This window comes from Pipra filicauda, unplaced genomic scaffold (genome assembly GCF_003945595.2).
Source record: "Pipra filicauda isolate LSUMZ 115617 unplaced genomic scaffold, ASM394559v2 scaffold120_size2142806_pilon, whole genome shotgun sequence".
Lineage (NCBI taxonomy): Eukaryota > Metazoa > Chordata > Aves > Passeriformes > Pipridae > Pipra > Pipra filicauda.
In genome coordinates, this window is record NW_024103663.1 from 843829 (window position 1) to 862038 (window position 18210).

General features: G+C 48.4%; 1 protein-coding gene across 4 annotated transcripts in view; it reads right to left on the bottom strand.

Annotated features, from left to right (window-relative positions):
- KSR1 (kinase suppressor of ras 1) overlaps positions 1 to 17978 on the bottom strand; it is a 53423-nt gene extending 35445 nt beyond the window's left edge. For all 4 annotated transcript variants that reach the window (XM_027751664.2, XM_027751665.2, XM_027751663.2 and 1 more), the window contains exon 1: positions 17710 to 17978. In XM_027751664.2, the coding sequence (XP_027607465.1) occupies positions 17710 to 17934 (225 nt within the window). In that variant the 5' untranslated portion in view covers positions 17935 to 17978. The remainder of the gene's footprint in view (positions 1 to 17709) is intronic.
- Between the last annotated feature and the right edge of the window lie 232 nt (positions 17979 to 18210).

Below are 18210 nucleotides of genomic sequence, written 5' to 3' on the forward strand. Positions count from 1 at the left end.
TTGAATCAACACTTGAAAAAAGATCACAAATACAAAGATAACAAACTCCAAGCTCAGCATTTTCAGGCAGATACAATATCCATTACTTTTGTGAATTCCACATAAACTTCACACAGCACATTTGTCTCTGTGCCTGAGCAGAACAGGAGGTGGGGGCTGGGGTTGGATTTTCTTTGGTTTTGTTTGTTTAAGACAAGTTTGTTGTCACCGTTTGCTGAAACCAAGACTTTTCCATGAAAGTGTTTCAGGCAAGTTTCTCATTTTCAAAGCATTCTATGGAACCAAATTAAAGTTCTCAGAACATATTTTTCTAATAAAAACCTACATTTAAAAACACTTCTGCATTAAATGTACAATAGAAGGAAATATGCCAGTTCAGGATTAGAGTTTAAGCACTTTTCTCGTGCATCCAAAAATTATTTTATGCAGAATTTGTGAAAAGTCTGAGCCTGACTTTTCACTCCAGTTGGGGACTGGAAAAAGTTCTCACATTTTCCATCACTTCCACAATTTAGAAAACAATCCCATTTCTGCAAAGCGATTTATACGCTTGCTTGCCTTCATTGCGTTTCTCTGCTTTACACCTTTCACTGTCCATGCTCTGCAGGCTCTTTAGGAAACACTCCAGAATACTCCTTCACCACCCCACTGCATGTGCTTAGTTACATCCCTTTTGTCTTAAAGCGTCTCCTCCCACTGTGTGCTGGAGCACAGCTGAGCAGGCTCTGGGGGCAGTTTCAGAGCAGGAGGGACTCACTGCCCTGAGCCACAGCGACAGAAAGGACACAAAAACATAACTGCCTAGGAGGAAAGAAAAAGCCATTGTAACAGCCTGTGTGCTACTCTGTCATGGAAATCCTCCCCTCCTAAGGAGCAGGGGGAACACAAAGGGATTCTGTGTTGTATTTCTCTGCCTGTGAACAGTTCTGAGTGCTGGACACGAATTCATGCCATAAGAGCTGAGATTTTTTCACTGCAGCCAAGCAGCTCTTCATCGTTCTGCAAAGATCACTCATGGTTTTGTCATTTACAGTACTTCATCTTGATCTCTCCAAAAGGCACATGGATACATTAGGCATTACTGAAAACCCTGAATTCCCAAGGATGCAATGCCACACCTGCCATTGAGACTCCACTACACCTCCTGCCAGGTGTGATACAAAACACTCCAGAGCAGCACAGGGAAGGCCTATACACGGTGAAGGGACCCAGCAGTGCTGCACAGAGCTGCTTACCTGTCTCACAGGCACAAAGTCAGTGCCACACAATATCTGGCTTGTTTGAAAAGAGAGCACATCACCTCTCCTTCCACAGCTCAGCTGTCTGAGGATTCCCACAGATACAAAACTTACATCTGCTCAGCCCAGGATAAGTGAACAAAATTCCCTACGTGTCAGGAGTCCTGCTTTAGAATCTGCTTCTGAGTCCAAAATGTCTTAAACAAAAAACTTTATCCCTCCATCCTTCCTTCAGAGTCTTATATCTCTTTTGTGTTTTGGCAAAGGGAATTTATAAATTCAACTAGATTGTTTACAGTATAATCTTGAACGTGCAAATAATTAGCAGCAGATTACTATTAGCTTTCCAGCCGTGATCTGATTCCAAGAACACTAAAATGATCCGAAACTTCCAGACGCCCTGATTTCCCAGAATGCTGGATTAGGTGCTGCCTGTGCCCCCCCAGCAGAGCTGACATGAGAGCCCTGTGCTCAGTCAGGTCACACAGGCAGGGGTTGGGAGCTCCACACGAGCACTGTGGCTGCCCAGGCCACTCCTCAGCTCCTGGTGTTCCATGTCCTGGTGCCCATTGCCAGGGCCTGCCATCAAAAACCCTGCATGGCCAGTCTTGCCCCTACAACACTGCCACTGCCAATCATCTTCTTCTGATTGAGAGAGAAAGGGGAGAAGACTGAGCACAGTCACCCAAAAATAGGAAGCTGTAGCATTACTCACTACCTTGAGGACTTGCCTGCCCCTCCTTTTTGATTACTCAGCAGATGCTCTCCAATCAGTCCCTCAGTTCCTATGTGCACCTGCCAAACCCCAATTTCTCAGGATGCACATCCACCCACAGAATTCAGCAAGGGCCTTCCCACCCCCCCTCCAGGGAGGAGGAACATGGCATTTGGAGTGAGCCTCACTGCTTCAGCCTGGAACAGCATCAGGCCCAGCAGTGCGTGGCTCACAACCACCTGCTCATTCCTCTGGCACTAAAATCTGTAAGGGTGGGATTCCCAAAAATTCTCCAGTTGAGTTGCTTTTGAGGTTGGTTGCAATAAAAAAGGGCAAATCTACCAGCCCCATGAAGGAAAATGCTATTTCTAACAAAGCCAGAGTTCTTAAAAATTCCAGTTTGCCCCACATGCTACAGTTCCCAGTGCCAGGGCTCTGTGTTCTGCTCCAGGGATGAGACTCAGGAATTGGAATTTGCTTCAAGTATTAATGGGGGGGGCCTTCTGTGTTGTGGGGGTTTTTTTTTGCTTCTTGCAGTGAAAGGGAGGAGGGACATGGCTGAAAAAAACACACATTTAAAAAAAAATATGTCAACTATAGGAAATTGCTTAACTGGAATGTGGCAACTTGCCACATTCTCTCTTTTAAAACAGCAAAACAGCTTTATTTTAACAAGCTGCTATGAGATTGCATTTTGGGATTGTCAGGAAGAACAAAATACACTAAACCCCACTCTGTTCAAAACGCTTTGAACCTGTAAAGCAAGCTTCCTTAGTTCAGATTTCAAGAGGAAAAAAGAAAAGCTTTGGTATGTTCTGCCATGCAGACGGATCAGAGATTTGCAGTTTGCTCATCAGTTTTGGGGAATGCTCCCAGAGTGCTGTGTACAGGCACTGAGGCACGAAATATAGGACTGAAAAATCAGTGCATGTAACTGAGATTCAGCTGCCAGGTAAAGCAGGTCCCCCACAGCTCAGCTCTACGAGAGACTCCTGGAACAGTTAAAAAGTAAAACAAAGTCAGTGGACTGTGGGAGTTTGCTTTATCTTCCCTCCAGGCTGGGGATGCCATTCCTCAGTGGGAATCACAGAGTTTGCTTCCCTGGTCAGCTCTCCTTCCTTCTCAGCACACAGACACATAAACCCACCCAGCACCACTCCAGTGCCCCCCTCTCTGCAGTGCCATGTCCTGGGGTTACCCTGCCTGCTCTCACAAAATCAGGAGCATCCCAGTCTCAGGCAAACCTCTGGGCAGTGTCCCTGACTTCCAAGTGCAAGCAAAGGCAAGGGAGCAGAGAGCCCAGGAGGTCTCAGATGTGCCTCCCATCAGGAGTTTATTCCCAGTATTCCCAAACCAGCTGTCATGCAACACCATGAGTAATCACATCTCCCAGTTAGGGTACAGGACAGTCAACACAGCATTCTGAATTTATCCAGTTATTCCTGAGGTATCCTCAGCTTAAGTGTCCCTTCTCCAAGCACTCCTGATTTCCTAGTGTACAAGTACCCCCACTCCTCCTGTATCCCTTCACTGACTGCAGAAGGCTAAAGATTCCTGAGGGTGAACAGGAATTGAGAAATTCCCTGCTATGCAGTCAGGAACAAGGGAGTACAGCACTCTGGATAGCCACTCACCCAAACCCACAGGAGGCACTTCCCTGCAGTGGATTACAGGTAGAAAATCCTCTCTGAAAGCCCAGGACCATCCCACTGGTGGGATGTTATTGCAATGAGAATGAAGGAGTCTGGAGAAGTTTGGGTTAAACATGGCATGTGGGGAAAGGCTGTGAAGGAGAAGATGGTGTTGCAGAAAGGCTTTATTTATGGCTTTTTCCTGATTCTGTTTTGAAGTTATGAGGTGAGCTCTGTGTTTTACTCTGCTGTAAAACTGCTGTTGAGTTGCTGGGTGTCTTTGACTGTGTGTTAAATGAGGTTTTGTACTGGACGGGTTCTTCCTTCCTACTCCCCTGCTACTCTGCAGGGCCAAGGGCTGAGAGAGTGAGGCAACAGGAAGAGCAGGAGTGGAGGAGTCACCTCTGCAGAGACAAAGCAGGATGTGACCTCTGTTCCCTAAAGATGGCACAAATGGTCACATCATGATATCCAAGCTGGTGTCTCCAGGAAAGACTATAGTAAGGACTAAAGTGAAGCTCTAATCTTGGGTTATAAACTAAATTTAATTACATCAGTGGTGCTTTGTAGGAGGAACTTAATAATTAACTGCAAGGAAGTCAAATTAGTGACTATTCTGATGGATTCTTGCTAAACTAAACTCAAACACTCTAGTACTTGATGGAGCTTCAACTCTACTAAACCTTGATCTTACAAAGTGTTGGTGCTGCTCCTACCTGAAAGCATCCACTCCTGCAGCCTTGGTGCTCTGCTCACCCAGGACAAAGTGTGTGGAAACCTGTGTGACCTGTTTGTCCAGCTCAGAGGTTCCCCTTCCCCACTGGCTGTGCTGCCCTACTAAACTCTAAATTTAACAGCCTATGACACGAGTTTGACCCATGAGCTGCCTGAGCTCACTGATTACGGGCTGGGACAGGCAATCAGAGCCCATTACACCAGTTAGCCTCATCCCCAAGGACGGGTACCAAGCTGTGCAAAATGTCTCTTCAGCCTCAAATCTTCACAGAAGGCTGTAGTAGGATGCAGCAAAGTACAGCTGAGGGAGGCTTTAGTGCTCCTCACTCAGTGCTGTGTCTTGGCTCTAGTTCCATACGAACTGTAGGCTCTGCACAAAGAGAGTGGAAAACACTTTTGGGTTCCACAGCAGCTGAAAGTAGAGGGACCAGCCTATAAAGCCAACGGTTTCCCTTGAACCTGAACCTTGAGACCAGCAGATAACCTGCCAGGAGTGTGCCCCAGATATCTAACCCAGACAAGCAATGCTAAGGCTCCCTTTGTCTCCCAGCCAGGCCATCTGCAACAGCACTGTGAGAATGACAGCACAATGCAGGTGCTATTAAGTCCCTTCTAGTCCCCACGTCCACATTGTCCTATCCCAAACACTAAATAAAATCGGGACTAGAAGCACTTTCTCTGAAATGTGTCTGCCCGAGCTGCTTGCCAAGAGAAGTTAGAAAACCATGGCTAGTAGAAACCTCTCATGAATAGGCAGACTGCTTTCAGTTCCTCTCAGTGAGCCTGTAATGTGCTTAGCTTTCTTTCACTTGCCAACATCAAAACTCCCTTCTTGTCTTTGGTCCTTCTGGAGAATGAGGAAGGATCAAAGAGCATGGGTTGAGTATAGGCAGTCCTCCCTCTTATTGCGGGGGAACTGTAGAGTACACAACTTCTCACCCCGATTGTTCCTCCTGAGGAGCCTTTCAAAGCCTGCTGACACATCCAGGATTTCTACACAATAAGATTGTAAATTAGCCTTGTCTTTCACAAAAGGCTCATGACAAACGATGATCTCCAACGAGATACAATGACCTGCTAAATTGTCTGTTGGTCTCTTGGGGGGTTTCCAGGACCTCCCTGAACATCATTTCCTGAAGTCAAACAACTGCACTTTCCCACTGAAAGAACACATGGGTTGGGTAATGGTGGAGTCGCTTTCCTAGATGCAATTCTTGATTCCCAACTGTATTAACAGCTCATTAGTAGTCTCAGGAAAAGGTTCAAGCACTTAAAAATTCAGAGAAAGACCTTAAGTGTTGATTCTCGATGCTGTGAAAGAGCTGAACGGCTATTGCTGTAAAGTTCCAGGTATCCTCGGGAGGAGGCAGGCTGGTACCCTCCCACACTGGGGCTGTCACACCGAACGGGAGCTCAACTGGACAAAAGCAATGCTGCTGAAACATGCAATCAGCAAGCTGAGAAAAGAAAGGATATCTTACAGCTGTAAAATTTTCACCACCTTAAGGGACGGGTGAAATAAGGCAGAAGAGAATACTTCTGTATTCTAAAAATATCCACTTTCTCAGTTTATTATCCTTTGCTGCTTAAGTGTTGTATTTTACTCCCTTGCCCATTCACAACACACTTTAATATCAGATCAAGTCTGAAGACAGTACAACAGTACTTGTGTTTAAATAGCTGGAGCTTCAAGTGAGGGTCAAGGCCACTCTGCTTAAGGTATTCAGCCTTGAAAGGCACTTATAAAAGAACTGAGCCAGCAGAGACTAGAGCTAAATTCAGCTCTTACCCTAGTTTTAAACTGCTTCAACTCCTTTGTTTTCAGCACAGTCACATTCAGTTTCTCCTCCTGTAAAGGAAAGTGGGCTCACATAACCCAACATTTGTCTGATGTCAACTAGACAACCCCAAGGAACATAAGTGGGGTCCTCAGTCAAAGCCAGCTGCACTCTTTGCTCCAGATGTCACTTATGTGATACCTTCAGCAGAGCGAGTGTTCCATCAAGTGATACGGCTGTAAATAATTCACCAGCAACCCCATAACGCTTGATTAAAACCTACTGAAAGAAGATCTAATTAAATTGTCTCTGAGAGAACAGACAATGATATGGTGACTGTGTAAAGGGCAGATGGCAAACAGAAGCTCATCGGAACATGAGAAAATAATTTAGAAGGTACCTTAATCTGCACTGAGCTGTGGTGATCTCCACCTGTGTGGTTCTGTCTGCTCTGGAGCTTATTCCCTCATTCTGCCTTTGGGCATCAGAAGTGACAGCAGGAGCACTGCCTGTCCTCACGGGTACCATTTGGGCACCTGGAGAATAAGTACCTCATCTCTTAGGCAGAGAGGTTGCAGTAGTTGCTGCATCTTTCAGTGATGAGCAGCAGACAGCAGGTAAGGCTCAGAACGGCCGGAGTCCCAGAACCAGCAGTCTTCTTCATGAAGGCTGCTGAGAGGACTGGTCTTAGCAATCAGGCTGTCAATGACTTCAGTACTGGGAAGCCAGTACTATAAACTTTGCAAGACCATTAGCTTTTTAAAGCTGTGTATCTGCTGTGCTGTGAAATATATGTTTTATGGGTTAAATAATAGAGGACAACACATTATAGGAACGTAATGACTACCTTGCTGCAAATCATATGTGCTTTGAGGTAAAGGAACACAGCTTACAGCAGGTTTCTCCATGTATTTCAACCTCTGAGGAAGAAAAGAGCTCTATTTCTTACCTCAAATCTAAGAAGAGATATGGACTAACATCAGGGAATTAAGTATAAATCTAGAGTTGCCTCAAAGTTCAAATGAGTATCACCCAGTTCAAAGTTTTGCATGAAACTCAAACTTACTGAAGAAAATACAGACTTCTGTAGTCTGTAGAATGAAGTCCATCCCAGCTGGGGGAAGAGAATCCATTGCTCAGAGACAGGCCTTCAGAGGAATTCAGTGTGATTCTGGGGCAGCCACATGAGATCAAAGCAAAGCTGTGCCCTGTTGTCCACCCTGACCTTGGAGAAGCTGTGAGCTGTTTGCAGTGAGTCACTCTGGGATTGGGAAGGGGGCAGTTGTTAGACCATCCCAGCACTTCACAAATTACCACTGCCAAGCTGGGAGACCCACCAAGCAGAGGGAGCTTAGGAGCCACACTGCACCCTCCCTGCAAACAGGGGTGGCACCAGGGCTTCTTGGAGGAAAAACTCTCAGAGGAATTTTTCCCAAAGAAATGACCATTTCTTACTGATAAATTGCAAAATCCCTCATGCATCAGGGTGTCTCTCCAACTTTCCCAATGTCCTCTGTCAAGAGTTTGAGGTCAGATAAATCTCAGAGCATGAAGAGGCTGAAGGCTCTGCACTCAGAAGAACTCTAAAGAATTCCAGCAATGCAGAGACTTGCAGAGCTCACTGATGCTGTTCCCACACCACGGAGGCTCTGGCAGGAAAGCTGCCACAGGCCACGCTGCTAACCCACCCTGCGAAATACAGTTTGAGTGTGGAGACTTCGTTCTTGCATAAAGGGGCCATGCCTGGAATGGCAGAGCCCTCACACCAGGCTCCCCATCAGGAACACAGGAAGACCAAAGAGGCTGAGCCAGCCTATTTCTGTGGAGGATCCATGGGAGTGAAAGGGAGAGGCAGGGATCAGACCGTGCCTTTGCTCACTGCTTCCCCTTCCCCCTGCACATTGGTGTTCCAGCTGCAGGAAAGATCAAGCCAGAACTGTGCCCAATTGCTGAGTCAGGCCATGGCTGTGGGGCCTCAGAGAGGCTGTGGCAGTGCTGGGCCAGAGGACAAAGCCTGGTGCTGGGGCAGAGCTGAGGGAACAGACACTGCAGGGAACGGGCGCGCAGGACGGGCCACTCGGCCACAGGCAGGAGCCGCTGGGCTGAAGGCACATCGGGGAGCCCTGCCTAGGAAAGATGAAGGACCAGAAGCATTTTGCATTAAGAGAAGGACGCAGGTTAAGTCTAGCAGAAGGATTTAGCTAGTCCTGGCTAAGTTAGCATAATGAAGGCGGCCAGAAACGAGCATGGGTGTCTCTGTAAACTCCCCAGCAGGCTCCAAGCTCTTGTGATGCACAGCACTAATCTCTAACAATGAGAAAAACATCCTCTTTTGGCACAACAGTTTTGAAAGGACACTGCAAATCTGTTAATAAAATGGATCTGCCCCTTCACTAAAGAACATGGCAAAGGCAGAGGGACTGGAGTGCAGAGGAGCTGCAGAGAACACCTGACACAGCCACAGGCTCCAGCTCCAGCACTGCCCCTGCTGCCAGCACACTCACTGCTCACTCACTGCAGGGATGGACTCTCCCACCTTCAGCTGGAAATCTTATGTTGTGAGGCGTCCATTAACTTCAAAGCTCTTCACCACAACCCCCAAACTCGTTATTCTTGGCAACTGAGGCAATTTGAATAGCACAGTAGAAAAACATAGGGAAAGAACACATCAGTGGAACTGGAACCTGCCTTGGCAGCAGAATAGCGTGGTAGGTTTAGTTTCCATAAGAATCAAAAGCTAAATACTAGTGTCACCCTAGCAGAAGTATTCAGGTAGCTCTTGCTAGTTTAGCCACACCTCCAGTTACAGGCTGGCAGGTGAGAACTGATAAGGCTCACTGAGTTAGAGGTAAATAGGTAATTACTGCTACAAAGGTACATCAGTACAGAAAACATCTTCTTCCAAAGCAGGACTGTATTTCCTACAAATGCAGTCTCAGCACAAACCCAGGCAGTGTTTCAGTGCAATAGCTAAAGACCCAGATTACAGTAGCTCTCCTTTCTCCTTCCAAACCCAGGTTTCCATAGATTCCACTCAAGTCTCCAGCCATGACTGCCAATGGCCCAGGAATTCAGGGTGCACCGAGAGGTGTCCCACAGAAACTCTGCCTCGTTATACCCAGACAAAACCCCACCAATGCAACCCTGCTTAAATCAGGCCTTCAGCAGTCAGCCAATGGTTCTACAAATATTACACTTGACCCACAAAGCAAGACCAAACCAGTTTCAACACACAATATCCTGCCTGAACGTGAATGGGGCTGACAAGCCCCTTGAGATCTGCTCTGGGGTTTCTCCCAGCTTAGCTGTGTGAACAAATGCTGAGAGTCTTTGGTGCTTGTGCTCACGTTGGCTCTTCCAGAGCTCTTCCAGACACTCTTCTGTTCCACAGGAAAAAGAGAAAGAAAAACCTGAAACCTTTCTTCTTCCAAAGGGAGAAGGCTGAAGGCCTGTGCAGATCTCCCCAGACAGATCAATCTCCTTAGAACAATACCTGTGGAGTTTAGTCTGTTGTTTTCTTGAAACAGGGGAGGATAGTCAAGGGCACAGCTTCCAGAATTCACTACAGTGAAAACACTGCATCTGATCTGCACTCAGAGAATTTGATACTACTGGCTGATGCTGGCAGAGGCACTCAGAACTGTCTCTATAGAAATGTTGGGAAATTAAAGTTAGAAAGCTTCATAAGAAATGTTTTACTTTGTGGAAAGTTTCAGTTTTGGTGAGAAAGACAAAAGGCCTGCAAGCTGAAATGTTTTGCTTGGCAGATGAAGAACAGTTTCTAAGAAGGAGACATCTAAAAAACTCAGGAAGCTTTAAACAACAAAATCTCACTACTTCAGGTTATTTCAGAGGAGCTATGTAACTGTATCCTAAAGTAGGATTTAGTCCTCTAGCTTATGCTAGAAGTAAAAGGAAAACACTGCTCTGGAAGATGAAAAATGTTGCTAAAAAATTCCCCATGCTAGGAAGCAGGTGTGGAGAGATTCTCCGAGAACTCTGGAGGCAGCAGAAGGGGCACAGACACACATCTCCCCAGGACTGCACTCACTGACAGATCCATTTACCTCCCCTGGCAGTATCTTTTAGTGGTGATGCCTGGCTGAAGTTCTGAATCTGTAAAACATCTTCATTATTTCTTCTCTCCAATTTATTCAACATCACTAATAACTAAAAATAAAACCTCCACACTGGAACCTGCAGGCCTCAACAATAACCCCCCCACAGCAGCAATGAGGAGCTCGAGACTTCCTTTCCAAATTTAGATTGCTTCAAACAGAAGTGAAAGTTCTTTGATAAATCAACAAACCCATGTTTTAGAAGCATGCAAGGGGAGCAGAACAGAGCAGGAAAGTGCTTGCCTGCCCTGCTAAACTTACTTGCACAAGGCTTCTGAAGATTTGCAAGGCCCCAGCCCCGTGGCTCCTGCCTGCCTGCTGAGCACTGGGGTCAATGACCTGCTTTGGCAGCAGCAGATCAGACCAGCTCAGAGCCTGGATCTGCTGCATCCCAGCAGCATTCCTCAGTGCCATGATAATTACTGCTCTAAAGAGGAGATCACAGCTTCTGCTCACAGAGCTCTTCCATGTGGGATAACTACTAATCATCCTATCAGAGGCACTCCACAGTCCCGATCAAAGCAGGATTCCTTACTCTGCTGACGAAGTGTCCGGGGATTCCTCTCTGCTTCCCCAAGATGCACACAAAACAAATTAGATTTTCTCACTAAGCAGAAAAGGAGTGAGGGACCTGGCCTCTGTTCACTTTAGAATACATACAGAAATGACAACTATATTTTAACCTTAAAGCCAAGTTCTGAACAGTCTCGAGCTCAGATAATTAAGTCCAATGAGATTTGGATCTTCCATCTACCTACAGCCCTAATAGCTCAGACTTTAGACACGTGTGCTGCACTTAGAGAAGAATGAACACCAGGCATCTGTGATGAGCCTGGGCTGTGATACACTCACACCCAGGGAGAGCAGGGCCTAAGCTAAGATTTCAGTTCCCACCTCAGCAGCGCTCCAGGGTTCAGTTTAAACAGATGGTGCAAAAAGCAGGTTTACAACATAGAGAGTGAGCTCAGCCACAGAACAGGTGACTGTCACCTAGCACAGGCTGAGGCACCCATGATTGCCTCACGGCTCTCAGAGCAGGGACAGTGGGAGCACAGCTGGCTGGGACGTGCCTCTGGGATCTGGAGGTGGCACAGGAGCCCTGGGCAGCTCTGGCTTAAGGCAAAAGACCCCTCTGACCACCTGCATACTTTGGTGCTTCACAGCTGTCCTCCCACCTTCCAAGCAAGACAGAGTTTATGTAGTTAAACTTGGGATTGATCCTGTCCTAGATTCTGGGGGCTATGCCAGTGAGGACTGGCTGCAGGGACAGCCAAGCCAGAATGCCAAACTGTTTCCTAATCACGTTGTGCTAGTCTGACCTGGGTGCAGACTCCCACCAAGAAGCAGGAGTGCCCACAACACTTCTGTGCACAACTGCTCACAAGTTATGTCTTGGAAAAACGCCCCATTTCTTTTGGAGCAGGTGTGTTTCCAGACTCAGAGAGCCTCTGTCCCTCTGCTTTGCCTGCTGTGGCAACCCTGTGCTGCTGGTAGTACCTACTGTGTGGGATTGCTCCCTGGGAGTGAGAAAGGAGCAGGGAGGGAAGGCTGAGAGCCAGCTGAGTCAGTATGGCTGGGTGGTGTCATCCACACATCACCCTGTGCCTTTCACCACAGCAGTAGCCCAGGCAATACGTTCTCCAAGCTCCAAAACAGTAGCAGAGTCAGGACTGCCTTCAGTATCATTTTCCTTTAATTAAAAAAAAAAATCCCTATAAGCTGAAAATAAGGATAAGAAATCTTAGCCTTAGAGGAAAGGTGAGGGTTTATCCCTCAAGCGTCTGATAGATTACATAGGCTACGTTGGAAATATCGTTTTAAGCTTATCTATTCCCTAAATAATTTGGTGTGTCACATGACTTCTTTGTTAAGTGTTCCTATTTCCGAACAAACCAGGTGATAAATTTGTGTACCCCCTGCTGACTCAGAGCTGTAAATCTGTCACTGGCACGCAGCTGGATCTGCTCGGGGCTTTCCTCGGGTAAAGTGCAGGTCACAGCAGTTGAACTCGAGGAGCAGCCCAAGGTCTGTGCAGGTGGGACCTGTGCAAGCTCGGTCACATCCCGGAGTTCACTGGACACAGCTGGGGTTCACGGCAGCTGCTTCCCTGATCAGATCAATTCTGTGCATGCCAGAATGGTCAGAAATCATATGTGCAGACTGAGGCTTGTCTGGCACTGTGGGCAGGCACAGACAGACAGAGCTCCCACCTCCAGCCCTGCTGAGCTCCTTTACTGACCCCCGGTGCCGAGAAGGGTCTCCAAGCTGACTGCACGAAGATGAGCAGGAAGGACTCTGCTTCACCATAATCCAGTGGCCACACAGGCAGCCTCAGAGAGGCACAGGCAGCACAAAGGCTCACCCCGACACTTCCTTTCTTGCTTCCCAATCAGTGCATCGCAGAATCCAACCCGAGGTGAGGAGTACCCAGAGCCTGAAGGAAAAGTGAACAGTCATATCTTATGTTGATGATAAGCTGCTCAGCAGAGCTTGTCCTGGGAACTCTGGGTAACTTAAAACACTGCTGCTGACTTTTTGTGCCAACATTTATAAAAATCAATGGTAGGAGATGTGCTAAATCTCATTATGGTGTACAAATTCTGATCATATACAGAAACACCTTGTCACAAAGGACAGATCCTGTCCACAGACTGGATAATACTATATGGTTCCCTCTCCTTCCAAGTGAAACAGAACCTCTGTTGAAGCCTATCTGGTGCAAGTGCACAAATTTAAGAAAAAGAAAGTCCTACAAAACCAGAAGACACTTTTAAGAAAAACAAATGTGTTACATATATGCAAAAAGTAAGATGAAGTAAGAGACTTTCTTCTTCTCTTACATAAGACCTGCTGGGAAAGGAAGTCCTTTCAGCTGAACAACACTCACAAACATGTGGCTACAGGTCGGAGTTTGGCCTGAAATATTCACTACTCCCACTTCTTCCAATTTATAAATTGACAGTGGTCCTTTCCTTATGCACACCACTTCCAGTCTGCAAGTGTGGACCATTACAATTCTTCTTCCTCTCCTCTCATGCTTCCCCCCCATTTTCAAAGCATTTGTTTCTGTTCAGAGATTGCTTGGTAAGGTAAGCTTGGTAAGATAAGCCTTTTCTGGACAAATTGCCAAATGAATCAAGATAATGCCAAAGCAAGTTCAAACAGATTTAATACACAGGTATCATCCAGCCATTGTGAATAACTGATCTGTGCAGAGTAGACTGACTTACTGTGACACAGCACAGCTGGAGTCAGACTTTCTGATCTGGTGCTCTGCTCTCTGGAGGTGCTGAACAGAAGACATTCCTGAGGAAGAAGTCCAAGTGATCTCTGCACACAGGCCAGGAGGGTCTCTCTCACCAACTGAGTCCAGCCAGGGAGCCTGGAGGACACTTGTTCTCAAAGCCCAGGCAGAACACAGCAATGTGTGCTCCTGCCCCACCCCAACCCTCCCACCATGAGCAGTGTGGAGGCAGCTGCCCTGCCACGAGCACTGCAGTCACCTTGTGAGGCCAGAACCACAGCAGGAGAAAATACAGCTGCAGACTAAACCCACCCTAGGTCTCGGTTCAGCCTGGTGCTGCCTCACCTTTGCTGCAGTTAAAAGGGCTGGGGGAAGGTGTCTCACTTGGCCTGGGAATTCCCACAGCTATCCAAACCAGCTGTTTCCAGCAGAACAGACTGAGAAACCACAGGAACCTTCCCTGCTGACAGGACCCAGGACTTTATTCTCCTCCTCACCTCCAACAGACTGCCCTGAGCTGCAGCTGGAAGTTAGAAGTGCTTCACTACAGATATCCAGTCCCATCATCAGCTTCCCAGCCAGAAAATGAATCCAGAAAGATACTGCTTTCACCAGAAAAAAAAAAAAAGCTAAAAATAATATGCTTCTAACATTGTGCAACCAATTTAAGAGTCACGCAAGGGATTAGTGTAGGGACAGAGGTAAAGGCTGACAGAGCTATTTCTTTCCAAGGATGCTTGGAAACAACACTGGATGCTCACCACATGGCAAGACATTTCTTGCTCTCTTACGTATGGGTTAAAATTACCATGATTTTCCATTTCAGTTTTGTAGTCAACTTCAGAAGTGAGTAAACCTGCTAGGACAGAACTGAAAGCACAGCCCAGCACTGGGTAGAAAGAAAAACACTCAAGCACTTATTGGGTAGAACACATAAAACTTTAAAAAAATTACCAGTCCTTGTGGCATCAGAGAACCCAGTCTGCTAATAACCAAACTAACAGAATCTACTTTCCACTACAGGGAAACTCCCTGCCCTTCTAAGAAACAGCCTTCATACATGTGAAACAGTCAGCTCACGTAACACATCTACACTCAACATATTCTTTGTAAGAATTCCCACAGCCCTTTGTTTCCCCTCCTTCCCGTATTACAGAAAGTTCTCCCTGCACTCATCTGAGCCACCGTGATGCAAATCTGTACCTGTCAAGGCCCCAGTTTGAAATCCTTATCTACCATGTGCTTTATTTTGAGAAGCCCTTATAGGCAAGAGGAATGAGGAAAGACTTAGAGCACTTCAGCAAACTGGGAGGGACCTAAGCATGCGCTCGAGTTCCCTGGGTCAGGCTGGAGTTCCTGACGTGGTGACACACACAGGGTGAGCCATGTGGTGTAAGTGACACCACCTGAGCTGGGAACAGGCACGCAGGGAAGTGGCACCAAACGGAGCAAGCTCGTGTGTCCAGCACAGAGAACACAAGCATTTAGATGAACCTGCACTGGTGTGCTGGGCTGTGCATTCCACTCACATTACAACTACCTCCAGGACTTTCCTTCAGGGCTGTGCTAACCCTGGGATCAGAAGTGGCCATGAGCATGCACTGCTGTCTGACCTGAACTGGTACAGAGACAGCCACGTCCACCTGACAGCACCCACCCCACACGTGGTGTTGTGAGTGCCTGAGTTCAGATCCACAAGATTGTGCTCTAGGAGATATCCCTTCACCTGTTACATTCACGGTTTTGACAGGAAAACTAGACATTGCACAACTTCCAGAGATGTATGAGCTATGTACAAATCGCATTGTAGTAACTTCCCTGCCTTTTTATCTCTTTGAACAATAACAAGTGAAATCAAGACACTGATTTTTGACTTAGTATATTTGACTTAGTATATTCAAATCACACAGAGCAGCCTTGAATTCAACCTCAGGAACTACTTCTTCAACTTCCAAAATCAAATCTTCTCCCTTCCTAAACTACTTTCTCCTTCCAGTCTGCTGCTTTTACCTCTCTTAAGTTTTATAATTTCTTTGTGGCTTCGCTACACAGTTTAGCAGTTACATTGATGCAAGTAATTTTTCATCGCTCTTTCTCCATGAAAAAGTTTCTGCCCAGAGGAGAAGTCCCATGAGGATTCAGACCCACAGATGTGGCTCACAGGCCCAGCAGCTGCACCACCAGCACCACTAACCATGACCCACAGAGCCATTTGGTGGCTCATCAAGGCCACCAGGGAAGCACAGCAGGCCCCGAGACCCCCGAGCTCCCAGGTGCTGGCTCAACTACAGACTCTTGAGGAGTTGCCCACAGTCAAACCAGCAGCACCTCAGCTCTGTGCAGGACCAGGGGGTCTCTGCTGACACGATCCAACAGGCAAACACACATGGCCACACTGGCATTGCTGACATGTGAACCAAAGCACAGGAGTTACACCTGGTACCTGGGACAGCACTGGGCCCACCTCCCTCGGGAGCTCCCTGAGGAAGGACAGCCTGGGGAAGCAAACACAGACCCTCAGCTCCTGCAGTCTGGCTCTGCAGCCCCAGCCTGGCACAGGGAGTGAGGCACAGCTCGGGCTGTGCAGCTCAGGCTGTGCCTGACATGTGTCTTGGTACAACAACTGAACGGCACAAAGGGCACGGAGTCTGTGCTGTGCCCATGGCTCCACATGTGGGCAGAGATCCAGCACTTGGTTCAACTCCCAGAGAAATCACATACTGGACCGTGCATCAAAGAGATTTTTTTCAGCTAAGATTTTTTCTGATCATAAATTTATGATCATCAGTGAGTGTGGCACCCATTTGTTTAACCAGATAAATGCTGAAGAGGATTGAGTGCACACAATCAACAACTATTGCTAGAGACAGCTTTTGTTGCTTTAAGAAGAACCTGAAGGTGATAGAAGGCCTTTATCCTTTGTGAATAAAGGTTTCCTTTTAGAACGGGTCCACTATCAAAACAGTGATGATCATTTTCCGAAATGATGCTGATTGATATTGTTTGGGCATTAAAAAGGCTGTCAGTAGGGCTGCCAAAAGCCTATACAAATATTATTTCAGAAAGAATAGCCCTTGGAATGCTCTTTGGAGGTGACAGCAGGAAGAAAAGAGCTGTAAATTTGGGTAAAAAAAGAGAACAAACCAAACCAAAACATCCTACAAAACAAAACAAACAAACAAAAACACACAAAAAAGGCAGAGGAAGAAAAAAAGAAGAATGATAGATTTCCATGAGGTTGTGCCAAAAGCTACCTACCACCTATTGTTTCACAGTTTTTTTCCCAACCTTCATTTCTCATGTGATGGATTTTGCAGCATGTAGGTTTGTTACAGTTACAGTGTTGTGATGATCTGTCTTCCTAAAGGCCCAATACTCTATCCAGCTCCACAGCCTCCAGCACCAGGTACAGAAAAGGAGCATTAGCCTTCACATCAAACTTGAATCAAAGAAGGGGACAGGAGGGGATTGTTTACTTAGAGCAACACTACCTGCACAGAAGGTAAAAGGAAACGTCATTTAATTACCTAAAGGTCAAATGAACTAAGGAAAAATAAATCTACACTCCTTTTCTTATGCAGACTTATGTACAGATCCAGCTCTTCTTTGAGAGCATCACAACAGCACATGTTTTGTGCATGAAGAGTTTTGTGTAGTATTTCTAAACAGCACGACGTCTCTCCAGCCCGGTCTGTGATGCTGTCTGAGCCACAACAACAGAGGGAAAAGGAGGATCGGATTAGATCAGTGAAACCGAGCCAGGGATAGAGAGGCAGGCCTGGAGCAGAGGGCAGGAACCATCAAGAGTAGACACCAAGGACCTGAGGGAAAAGGGAGTCCGCACGGCTTCCCAGGACAGCGCTGTGGGGACGCACCTCCTGCCAGGGAGCCCGGAGCCCCCATCGCATCCCGCTCCGCAGTGACACGGGAGCCAGCGCAGGCCCCACACGGCCTCGCAGCGCCCGCGAACCCGCCCCCGGCGCGGGGCAGCCGCGGCTGCGGGCGCTGTCCCCGCACCTGCCCGCGCTCCGCCGGCACCGGCTCCGCCCGCGCCCTCCCGGCCGGGGGCCCGCGGCGGGCCGGCACCACCGACCCGCGGACGGGGCTGCGGGGGCGTCCCGCCCTCCCTGCCCGCCGCCAGCAGCCCTCGCCCGCGGGGGAAGGCGCGGGCGCGGCCCCGGCGCTGCGGGGACAGGGCGGCGGGAGGGGCAGGCCCGGCCGCGGCCCCGCTCCGCCCGCCCGGCCCGTACCTCCAGCGTGCGGATCTCCTGCTGCGTGAGGTCGTTGGACGCGGCGCACTTGGTGCGGAGCCCGCGCAGGTTGGAGAGCGAGATGTCGATGAGGTCCTGCAGCAGCCCGCACTGCTGCAGCGTGCTCCGCACGGCCGGCAAGCCCCGCGGCCCCGCCGCCTCGCCGCCGCTCCGCTCCTTCCTCTCCAGCATGCCGGCGGCTCGCAGGGCAGCCGCTCTATCCATCCCTCGGCATCAGGGAGGCCGGCAGGCGAGGCTGCGGCGGCGGGGGAGCGACGGGAGGGACGGACGGAGGGAGGGAGAGAGGGAGGCGGGAGGCGGCCGGGCCCGCCCCGCCGCTCTCGCCGGGCAATCACCGCGCGGTACATGCGCGGCCGCCGGGGCCGCGGGCGCGCCCGCTCCGCCCTCGCTGCAGCCCCTCAGTGCCCGCTGCAGCCCCTCGGTGTCCCCGTGAGCCTCTCGGTGCCCGCCTGAGCTTCTCGGTGCCCGCCTGAGCTTCTC